Raw genomic sequence first — 12844 nt, forward strand, 5'->3', positions numbered from 1 at the left:
TTTATAACATATAACACAGATATTATAAGGTGGAAAATCTTGAGATTAAGAGAGAGATATGATAGACTGAAAAGCACCCACATTGACCAGAGAATTGAGAATGACAGAATACAGACAGGAAGAATAGAAAGACTGAAAGAAATAATGGCTGAGGATTTTCCAGAACTGATGAAAGACATGATTCCTCAGATTCTAGAAGCAACTTAGACCCAAGAAAGATAATGGTAGTAAACACATGTAGGTGACATACAGAATCCTAAAGTCAAAGGGAACATCATAAAAGTAAACAATGAGAAAAAACATCCTCCTTTAAAAGAGCAACAGCAGACTCTTCAATAATAGCAACAAAAACTAGAAACAAAAGAATAAAATCTGCAAAGTGCTGAGAGAAAATTGTCCACCTAGAATTCTATATTCATCTAAATGATTATTGAGAGAATAAAACAGACATTTTCAGACAAACAAAATCTTAGAAATTTTTACCACCAATAAATCCTGATGAAAAACCTACTAAAAGACACTCTTCAGAAATCAAACCCAGAGGGAGGAAAAGATCCTAAAAGCAATCGTAAACAAAACAAAACAAAACAAAAAAAAACAGTGTGAATAAATCTACATAGCATTGACAAAAACAAAATAGTGAAGACTACTTGGTGGCAATAAAACAAAATCTAAAATGCCATACAAGGGGGAGACATCAAGATGGCGGAGTAGGACACGAAGCTCATCTCCTCCCACAAATACATCAAAAATACATCTATATGTGGAACAGTTCTCACAGAATACCTACTGAATGCAGGCAGAAGACCTCATACGACCAAAACTCCAAGAAAGAGCACCATGGAACTGGGTAGGATGGGGAAAAAAAAAAGGAATCTGGATGGAACCTGCACCCCTGGGAGAGACCTGTGAAAGAGGAAAGGTTCCCTCACCCTGTAAACTCCCTTCATTGGCCGGGAGTTCAGCTGGGACAGACAGGGAGCTTCAGAGGCTTAGAGGAGAGTGCAGCAGCCTGCTCATGGCAGGCAGAACAAAGAAAGACCAGCACGGAGAGTCCTGGCCTCCTTGCTGCAGTCTCTAGCACAAGATGCACGTCTGCTGGGGCGTGTGTGAGCTGGGTGTTGAAACCTGGGCTTCAGTAGAAAGACCTGGAGAAAGCACTGGGGCTGGCTGTGCGGAGATGGCCCGAAGGGGCTCCAGTGTGGCCTGGGCCACAACTGGTGGTACACAGGACAGAGACTGTTAATTTTTCTCTTCCTCCATCTCATTTAATTTTTTTAAAATTTTGAACATGTTTGTGTGTATGTGTGTCTACATACGTGTAAACATGTATAATACTTATGCATCATACAGGTTCACTAATTTTTTTTTAATCTCAATGTATATGCTATAGAGAGTGGTAAATTCTAAATGCATGGTTTCTGTTGGGATACAGTTTATTTGAAAGATTTCCACAAAGATGGAAGAAGTTACAAAAGACAGTGGTACCCACATGTACTTCATTCTACTGTAGTGCTCTGTCACTGGAGCAAGTAGGTAATGTTAAAAAAAAAAAGCAGCAGGACTCCCTGTGGCAGCAATCTGGGCTCCAAATCTTGGCAATGATGGATGGGACCCTGGCAACTTGTTGCTAGAATCAAAGACGGTACCTCTGCACTATAGTGGTGATTCCCTTTCTCCTTGCCGAGACCATTTCATTAGGTTTCTAACCACATTAGTCTGTCTTAAAGCTGTGAAACAAAATCTTCAGGATGTGCCCGGGACTATAGTTCAAACTCTTGGACCAGAGTTAGTCATGGCAAATCACTGTCACTGACCTCCCACCTGGTCTGCCTACAGATATTTCTGTAGTACTTCTTGAGGAAATAAAACTTTAAGATACATAATTTGCCCACCAGCATACAGAAGAGCATATAAGTGTTTTGTAATCAACTCTTGGTCTCCTACCATACAGCTTGTCAGATGTATAAAAACAATATAAAAATCAAGTTCATAGCAACTGTAACACAGTGCCAGCCGATGATATTCTGCCATTGACATGATCAATCCAAAGATCTGTCTTGCAAATGTACCCTTGAATGAAGTCATACAGCATTTCTATTATAAAGAGATGGTGGGAAAAAACAAACAATCCAATCCAAAAATGGGCAGAAGACCTAAACAAGCAATTCTCCAAGGAAGAAATACAAATGATCAATAGGCACATGAAAAAATGCTCAATATCACTAATTATCAGAGAAATGCAAATCAAAACTACAATGAGGTATCACCTCACACCAGTCAGAATGGCCATCATTCAAAAGTACACGAATGACAAATGCTGGAGAGGCTGCGGAGAAAAGGGAACCCTCCTACACTGCTGGTGGGAATGTAGTTTGGTGCAGCCACTGTGGAAAACAGGATGGAGATTCCTCAAAAGACTAGGAATAGACTTATTACCACATGACCCAGTAATCCCACTCCTGGGCATATATCCAGAAGGAACCCTACTTCAAAAAGACACCTGCATCCCAATGTTCACAGCAGCACTATTTATAACAGCCAAGACATGGAAACAGCCTAAATGTCCATCAACAGATGGATAAAGAAGCTGTGGTATATTTATGCAATGGAATACTATTCAGCCATAAAACCAACAACATAACGCCATTTGCAACAACATGGATGTTCCTGGGGAATGTCATTCTAAGTGAAGTAAGCCAGAAAGAGAAAGAAAAATACCATATGAGATTGCTCATATGTGGAATCTAAAAAAAAAAAAAAAGAAGAAGAACATAAATACAAAACAGAAACATACTCATAGACATAGACTACAAACTTCTGGTTGCCAAGGGGGCAGGGGGTGGGAAGGGACACACTGAGAGTTCAAAATTTGTAGATACTGACAGGCATATGCAGAATAGCTAAACAAGATTATACTGTATAGCACAGGGAAATACATACAAGATTTTGTGGTAGCTCATAGCGAAAAAAATGAGACAATGAATATATGCATGTTCATGTATAACTGAAAAATTGTGCTCTACACTGGAAATTGACACAACATTGTAAAATGACTATAACTCAATAAAAATATGTTAAAGAATAAAGAAATGGTGTTTCATACTGTGAAACAAATCCACAGGATTATGGTATTTGAAACAATTCTCAACTGTGGAGGCACAGAAATCTCGAATAATTAAAACCTGAACCAATTTAGACAATTGCTTTGCTAACCAAAAAATAAAGTAACCATAGAAACAAAAAGCAAGCAAGTCCAAAAAAATCACACTACTTGCTCCTTTTATTTCCCTGTATTAACCTAAAAGCAAATGTCTCCATGGCTCTCCTCCCCCTACTCTCCTTTACTCACCAAAAGAGAACGTAGGGAACAGAAAACAGCTTATGGGCCTCGCTAATCCCAAAACAGGATACTCCATCTCAGAATAACCAAAATGGGACTGTATCCTGCTTCATAATCATTTATAGCTGGTTGAATGCCATTACAAAGACTTACTATTTACCATGCTCAAACAGAATTTCCACTTTTACAAGTGCATGGAAATATGGTGATTACAATCATAACAAGAAAATCTGCTTAACTGAGCTGCTGAAGATTTTGAAGGAGTAAGCTTTGTAGCAGTGAAAACATAATAAAAACAGATGGTACTTTAGCAGACAGGGGCAAGAGGTTAGGGAAGGAGGATAAGTAGAGAGTAGATAAGTAAGTACTTTTATAGGTAAAGGATTAACAAGCAGAAGAGCCAATTGTGTGGTCTCAGAAAATGGTATTGGCAAGTTAGAGATATAATTTTATCATTTTACGGAGTCAGATCTGGGCTATGTAGGAGCTGAAGCCCTTATTTTCATGGTAAAAAGTACAAAGATCTGTCGGCTGATTTACAAAACATAGTTATTAATACCGGAGTCAGGGTGGTGGAAGTTACAACGAATAGCCAGCAGTACTCTCTGATGTCCCAAATAAGATAACAGGAAGATAATAAACAGTATGACAGAGCTAATCTGTTCAGCATTGTTCAGGGAAAGGTCCCCTGGAATGGGGTTATTTCAGGTTATAAGAAGCACTTAAGTGGCCAACAGGTACAGAAGTGATTGGCAGTTTTCTAGGCTTAACGATGTCTCTCCATAAAAGATCAGGACAGCCTAAGAATAAAAAACTGAAGACAAGTGAGCTTGAGTCATAATTCCATTCCCTTTCCTTCTCCTCAGAGAATCGTCTGTTCTTCCTCCTCTATTTTGCTTTGGAGAGGTCTTAAGATACTCTTTTCTCCAACTTGGCGTATCTGTGTTACATGGCGTGTAGCACAGAAGCCCAGGCAATGATGCAGGGTCTACACCGCACAGTGTCAGTCAGCATTCTTTCCTCTTCTTTAGACAGGCCAACAGCCTACGTATACCCAACAGCTGATTTCTGCAGGAAGCTCAGAGCACAGCTTTGGTCAATGCCTCCATTCCCAGTCACTTCAATGATTCATTATAAGCCCTCTTTCATGATTCTCTTTTAAATGACTCAGAACTCAACCAAAAAGGCAAAAATTAGGAAAAAAAATAGGATGTCTTTCATTGGAAGAACAATTAATTGGCAGCAAAGAGAAAATAGAGCAAATCAAATAAAACAGATAAAAATGAGAACCCACAAATCAGATTATAAAACAATATTCTGCTGACGTTTAAATAAAGTAATCCAATGGCAACAATTTAACTGCACTTTTTCCCCACACTCCCAGATTTCTCTTGTTTGGGGCTGGAAGCAACTTTTTATTTCTCGGTGTACTCAAAGCTTCACACTAAACCAGCATTATTTACTACTTACTTGCGCTTGCTTGCATACTTTAAAAGGGTGAAGTGTTTCTTGGTAGAAAAGCTGATGATAAGCTTGTAGGTCAAACCAAAAGTACACACTGTTCTTCCACAACTGCAGATGGAAAAAGTACATAAATTATTACCACCCAATCATTAAAGCTCTACAAAGCTTTAATTTCAAATATAAATAATTGTTTAGCTCCTTGGTGTTACTATAAATCATGTTCAATTTAAGATGGTTTAATCTTCTATCACAAACTGGCAACATACAAAATATTTATTGGCATTGTCACTAGAACATTTTATTTCTGCATCTACATTTTTTCACATAATTGGTCATTAAGATAATAAGTGTTCTAGTTAATAATTAAAGAGTAATCACTTACTTCTGGCATAAAACCAAAATCTGAAGGTATTTTGATATCTATGGGCAAAAGTTCATTATACCAGAATCAAACACTACTCTAATAACTGAGCTAGTGTAATACTTTTCATCTGAGCAAAATGAAGACTATTTGTGACAACTAAAAAACATACAACCTGGAAATAAGTTTGTCACTATTCATTGTAATTGTAATTATTAGAATTATTAAAAATAAAAATTAAAGGACTGATAAAAATCAACTGAATTTAATATATATTACATTGAAACAAAGTTACAGGAAAGTTAACAACTGTTAATAATACAAGTCAATCCTTATCTATCTGTATTTTACTTCTCCTTGTAATTTTAGTAGGCTAGTGAACCAAAGAGAATTATTATTAAGACACTTAAATTTTTACTAAATATTTAGCATGAAATTTCTTACCAGGAGATGGGAATTTTAACATCAAATATAATTACTTGAGCCTTAAATTATTTCAAACTCTCATTTTAAAATGAAGTAGAAGTGTAAAGTCAGATTTAAAATAATTATCTTCTACCTTGTTCCCCGAATTCTCGCAGAATTTAGTAAAGAAAAATCCAGCTCTATTTTCTACATACAAAGATTGCAACAAATTTTCCATGTCAAATCCTCCCAAGGCACCATCTGCCATGGTTTTAATCTAGATAACAAAACAGAAGTACATTATCCACCCAGAAACATTGTAATTTTTTATGGCATTGTACAACAACAGGATTTCATAAATTCTGCCAGGCTGTCATTTCCCCATTGAGCTATTTTATTTTATTTTATTTTTGTACCATATATGTAATTAATGCAGTATGTTTGTATCTGACTGTCGCATAAGATTGATTTTTGGAGCCAACCGTAGCAGCAGAGTTCATTCTGTTATAAGCCAATCTGATTTCAAACTTAATGTTACACTGACTTCCCAACCTCAACTATTTTCACATTTCAGGCATAGTGATACCATTTTAGGAGTCTTCCAAATCTCTCTTGGTGGCCTCTTTCCTACATACTTACTGTTGTTTTAGCTGTGAGTTGCTGCTGTAATAGCTACAAGAGAGTTATAAAAAGAAATATCTTCATGGCCTCTTAGCGCTGTTCATTAACTGTCCTTATGGGGTCCCTCTTTGGACAGTCTCACTCCACACAGGTCATGGCCTTCAGAGTATAAATGGCTGGATAAGTTCTCATAAAACTTTACTGTTTATGGGCTTCTCTGCCAAGGACGCTGGCAAGCCTAACACCATTTTTAAGACACAGAAGGCTGGCTATTTCTCCAAGCATAAGAGTAACTCTGCAACAAGCAAAGGCATCCACTATTCACATGAACTCTTCGCTATCTGCTGTGTGGAACTCAGACTTCTTTGTAATTTTAAGATAACTATGGCATGAACAATTTAACATTTAAATCAGGTCCTTGCTCTCTCTTTGTTACAATGTCTCTCTGCCTCTCTATCTTCCTAAACATAAAAAATTTAATGTTTTTATGATGTTTAACCACTGGCATTCCAAAACTACAATAATCTTTTTCGTAGGAAAAGAAATACTAAATAGAAGAAAAGGAGAACTGTTTGCTTACAATAAAATAAATAGTACAAAATTATATCTAAGTGTTCAGGCTATATGAGGACTACCAAGCTTTCTACCTAAAGTATAATTGTTAGAGAATGTGAAATTCTCACTGAGAACTGATGTATTAAATATACATTATCAAGGCAGCCACACTTTGGAAAGATTCTGCTTTATAAAAATTCTAGGGTTCCAAAGTATAACATCAAATTTCATCTTTTTTTAACTGTTAAATATTCAACAAAAATCCTAGAGGATCTTATTTTGTGTCTGAGGTGTGATCATACCAAAACCAGAACATAGGTGTTTTTCAAAACAGTAACCAATGGAGTATATAGCAACATAGTTCTACAAAAGGAAATAACGTGTGTTTTTTTTAATAAAAATCCTTTTGCAAGGAAAAAATAAAATTTTTGTTCAGTAAAGAAAAAATTACTATGGTAAATCAATTAAAAATTCTCTAAAATCAGGGGAAATTGATTAGGTAAATGAAAAATCAGATTAATCGGTCCTCAAAATACTTACCAAAGGTTCTTCTGTATAAGTATACCTTCTATCCAGCTGGGGCTTCAGACATTCAGAAATGTCAGTAAAAGATGTTAAACGAATAACTCTGCTTTCTGACATGTGCCTTGACCTAAATTATAGGGATGAGATCACAAGTATTTTAGGCACCTTTGGTATACATGGCATCAAATATTAGGAGATTTCTTCCAAGCATTGTGAAATAATTAGAAAAAAAAGGTATAAGCATCAGGTCCAGCCCTCAAGAGGTAGTTGAAAAAACGAAGCAGTCATATAGAAAGTTATATATAGTCATATACAAAGACAACTCCCAAGAAGATAACTGCTGATTCAATTCGAGAACATATTATAGATGCCCAATGACTGGGCTGAATAATAGAACTATGCAAGTGTAAGACTGAGAAGTTCCTTTAAGCTATATTAGTAATTAAAGAAATTAGATTCTTCCTGAATAAAAGGGTTAGACATATTCTGTGTGTGTGTGTATTTAGAGGCGTTCTTCAGATAAGAATACTGAACAATATATGAAGGTAGGCAAGGAAAGTCTTGTTTAAAATGCAGCAAGTTAACTAATTTTCTTAAGGTAGGAGGACACTAAGAACTAAACTACAAAGCAATCATTGTGCCAAATAAAATTCATATTATCATATTTAATCCTCACAACAGGTGGGATTCATAAGGGTTTATATTAGCAGTCTGAGATGAGATAATGGAAGACTTTAGAGTTAGAATAATGACTCTGGACATTATCTTTTTATGTTCTCTTATCCAGCTCCCTCTCCCACAGCCCACTGCAATTATTCTAAACCTCATTTTCCAGTGCCACAAAACGTGCCTGTTCCAACACACCAATCTACCCCGACTCCAACTCACCAGCAGATTACTTTGCAGGTTCCTCAGGTTCTTCTCAAACAAAATGTAGGTACAATATGCTTTAGTCTCCACTTCCCCATGTAGCAGACACTGTGAATTGGCTAACTCAACACCCATTTCCAGTGGCACGATTCTATAATGAGCACCACTAAAATACTAAAAAGCTAAACATTCACTTATCAAGACTCCATGCGTGGAGGGGTAGTCATGTAATGCAGTTGTGACTAATGAGATATAAAATGAAGCCTGCTGCAGAGCTTCTATGAGAACTTGCTTTCCTAACCAAGGGAGAGGATTCATGGATATTGCCCCTCCTCATTCTTTATGATGTGAAAGCTTGATGTCAGGAGCTGTAACACCACTGACTATAAAGGAATGGCCAAGAGAATCACAAAGATTCAGGCCTTAATATTCTGAGACAACATTTGTAAACATTTATGTGCCAAATATACAAGCACCTACATATATAAAGCAAATTCACAGACCAAAAAAGAGAAATAGACAGCAATACAACAACAATAAGGAAACTTAATATCCCACTTTCATCAGTGGACACATCATCCAGACAGAAAATCAATAAGGAAATATTGGCCTTAAATGACACACATTAGACCAGATGGATTTAATAGACATTTACAGAACATGCTATCAAAAGCAACAAAATATGCATTCTTCTCAAGCACACACAGAACATTCTCCAGGTAGATCATATGTTAGGCCACAAAACAAGCCTTAATAAATTTAAGAATATTAAAATAATATCAACCATCTCTTTTGACCACAATGGTATGAAACTAAAAATCCATCACAAAACTGAAAAATTCACAAATATCTGGAGATTAAACAACATGCTACTGAACAATCAATGGGTCAAATAAGAAATCAAAAGAGAACTCAAACACCATTTGCTGAAGAGACTGTCTTTATTCCATTGTATATTCTTGCCCCCTTGGTCGAAGATGAGTTGACCAAAAGTTTGTGGGTTCATTTCTGGGTTCTCTATTCTGTTCCATTGGTCTATATGTCTGTTTTGGTACCAATACCATGCTGTCTTGATGACTGTAGCTCTATAGTATTGTCTGAAGTCTGGGAGAGTTATTCCTCCAGCCTCTTTCTTTCTCTTCAGTAATGCTTTAGCAATTCTAGGTCTTTGATGGTTCCATATAAATTTTATTATGATTTGTTCTAGTTCTGTGAAATATGTCCTGGGTAATTGGATAGGGAAAACTGGACAGCAGCATGTAAAACAATGAAGCTAGAACACACCCTTACACCATATACAAAAATCAACTCAAAATGGATTAAAGACTTAAACATAAGACAAGATACAATAAACCTCCTAGAGGAAAACATAGGCAAAACATTATCTGACATACATTTCAAAAATTTTCTCCTAGAAGAAATAAAAGCAAGAATAAACAAATGGGACCTAATGAAACTTACAAGCTTCTGCAGAGCAAAGGAAACCAGAAATAAAACAAGAAGAAAACCTACGGAATGGGAGAAAATTTTTGCAAGTGAAACCGACAAAGGCTTGATCTCCAAAATATATAAGCAGCTCATACGACTCAATAAGGAAAAAATAAACAACCCAATCCAAAAATGGGCAGAAGACCTAAACAAGCAACTCTCCAAGGAAGACATACAAATGATCAAAAAGCACATGAAAAAATGTTCAATATCACTAATTATCAGAGAAATGCAAATCAAAACTACGAGGTATCACCTCACACCAGTCAGAATGGCCATCATTCAAAAATCCAAAAATGACAAATGCTGGAGAGGCTGTGGAGAAAGGGGAACCCTCCTACACTGCTGGTGGGAATGCAGTTTGGTGCAGCCACTATGGAAAACAGTGTGGAGATTCCTCAAAAGACTAGGAATAGACTTACCATATGACCCAGGAATCCCACTCCTGGGCTTGTACCCAGAAGGAAATCTACTTCAGGATGACACCTGCACCCCAATGTTCATAGCAGCACTATTTACAATAGCCAAAACATGGAAACAACCTAAATGTCCATCAACAGGTGACTGGATAAAGAAGAGGTGGTATATTTATACAACGGAATACTACTCAGCCATAAAAACCGACAACATAATGCCATTTGCAGCAACATGGATGATCCTAGAAAATGTCATTCTAAGTGAAGTAAGCCAGAAAGAGAAAGAAAAATACCATATGAGATTGCTCATATGTGGAATCTAAAAAACAAAAACAAACAAAAACAAAGCATAAATACAGGACAGAAATAGACTCATGGACAGAGAATACAGACTTGTGGTTACCGGGGGGGGGGGGGGCGGGTAGAGGGTGGGAAGGGATAGACTGGGATTTCAAAATTGTAGAATAGATAAACAAGATTACACTGTATAGCACAGGGAAATATACACAAAATGTTATGATAAATCACAGAGAAAAAAATGTGACAATGAGTGTGTATATGTCCATGAATGACTGAAAAATTGTGCTGAACACTGGAATTTGACACAACACTGTAAAATGATTATGAATCAATAAAAAATGTAAAAAAAATAAAATAAAATAAAATAAAATATGGTATGCATTACATCCAATTGAAGCCTCAAAAAAAAAGAGAACTCAAAAATATCTTCAAACAAATGAAAATGGCAATATGACATGCTAAAACAGAATATTGTAAAAGTAGTCTAACAAGGAAGTTCATAGGGATAAATGCCTACATCAAAAAAATTAGAAAAATCTTAAATAAACAACCTAACTTAACTCTTCAAGGAACTAGGAGAAGAAGAACAAAGTCCAGAGTTAGAAGAAAGGAAATAACAAAGATCAGAGCAAAAACAAATGAAACAGAAATTAAGAAGACAACAGAAAATATCAATGAAAATAAGAGCTGGTTCTCTGAAAAGATAAAACTGACAAACCTTTAGCTAGGTCACCAAGAAAAGAAGAGAGAGGACTAATAAATACAGTCAGAAGTGAAAGAGGAGACGTTACAACTGACATCACAGAAATACTGAGACTCAGAAGAGACTACTATGAATAATCAAACACCAAAAACTGGACAAACTGGAAGAAATGGATAAATTCCTGGAAACATACAGCCTACCAAGACAGCATCATGAAGATATAGAAAATCTGGATAGACCAACTACTAGTAAGGACATCTGAATCAATAATCAGAACCCCTAACAAACAAAAAGTCCAGGGCCAGATGGCTACACTAGTGAATTCTACCAACATTTAAAGAATACCAATCCTCAAACTCCTCCAAAAAATAGAACCGGAGAGAATACTTGCAAACTCATTTTATGAGGCCAGCATTACCCTGATACCAAAACCAGACAAGAGCACTACAAGAAAAGAAAAGAAAATCATAGTCCAAAATTCCTGACGAGCACAGATGCAAGAGTCCTCAACAAAATACAAAAAAAAACAAAAACAAAAAAACAAATTCAACAATGCATTTAAAAGATCACATGCCATGCTCAAATGGGACTTACTCTAAGGATGGAAGGATGCTTTAATATCTGCAAATCAATCAATATGATATACCACATTAAAAAAATGAAGTATAAAATCATATGATCAATCTCAACAGATGCAGAAGCAGCATCTGACAAAATTCAACATCCATTCATGAGTAAAACTCTCAGCACAGTCAGCGTAGAGGGAACGTACTTTACCATAATGAAGGCAATATACGACAAAGCCACATCTAACCTCGCACTCAACAGTGAAAAGCCGAAAGCTTTTCCTCTAAGGTCAGGAACAAGACAAGGATGCCCACTCTTGCCATTTTTATTGAATGTAGTATATTGGAAGCCCTAGCCAGAGCAACTAGGCAAGAAAATAATCGGCACTCAAATCTGAAAAGAAGAGGTAAAACTGTCATTGTTGGCAGATGACATGATTATAGAGAAAAATCTAGAGACTTGACCAAAAAAACTTTTAGAACTAATAAATGAATTTAGTAAAGTTGAAGGAAACAAAATCGCTACACAAAATCAGTTGACTTTTACACACTAATAATGAACTAAAAAAGGAGAAATTAAGAAAATAATCCTATTTAAAATTGCATGAAAAGGAACAAAATCAGAATTAACCAAGAAGGTGAAAGACTTATATAATGAAAACTACCAAACATTGCTGAAATAATTAGAGGACATAATGGAAATATACCAATGTTCATGGATTGAAAGACTTGATATTGTTAAGATTTCAATACTACACAAACCAGTCTACAGAGTCAATACAACCCCTACCAACTTTCTAAGGATATTTTTTGCAAAAATAGAAAAATCCATCTAAAACTCATATGGAACCTCAACGGACACTGAACAGCCAAAATCAGTATTCAATTTCTATTTAATTTTTAAATTCTTCAAAAATCTTACCATTGCAGAAAAGCACGTCACACAAAAAGCTGCACCTACCCTTTCTCAGTCACATCCTCCTTAGAAGAAACTGGATACAAAGACTCACTCTTCAAAGGTTTTTGAATTGCTGTTTTTACTCTGGGTGGTTTCTTGGGAGATTTCGAAAGTTGCAATAAACTGGATTTTTCTTTCTAAAAAGTAGTAAGATAATGAACAGAATGAAAAATGGGCACAATGGGGGAAAAAGGAGACAAAGAATAAAAGCATAGCTCTCCATATACACTTCAAATTTGTTTTGATCACTAGAGGATTTCTTCCTTCAC

The 12844-nt window shown here is 36.0% G+C and overlaps 1 protein-coding gene across 3 annotated transcripts in view; it reads right to left on the bottom strand.

The window, feature by feature from the left end:
* The window catches only part of RGS22 (regulator of G protein signaling 22), a 133560-nt gene that overhangs the window by 80242 nt on the left and 40474 nt on the right, over positions 1–12844 (bottom strand). For all 3 annotated transcript variants that reach the window (XM_072949535.1, XM_072949537.1, XM_072949536.1), the window contains exons 11-14: positions 12579–12712; positions 7290–7401; positions 5728–5850; positions 4814–4915 (exon numbers count right to left, since the gene is read on the bottom strand). In XM_072949535.1, coding sequence (XP_072805636.1) covers positions 4814–4915; positions 5728–5850; positions 7290–7401; positions 12579–12712 — 471 coding nt within the window. The remainder of the gene's footprint in view (positions 1–4813; positions 4916–5727; positions 5851–7289; positions 7402–12578; positions 12713–12844) is intronic.

Source organism: Vicugna pacos, chromosome 25, assembly GCF_048564905.1.
Source record: "Vicugna pacos chromosome 25, VicPac4, whole genome shotgun sequence".
Lineage (NCBI taxonomy): Eukaryota > Metazoa > Chordata > Mammalia > Artiodactyla > Camelidae > Vicugna > Vicugna pacos.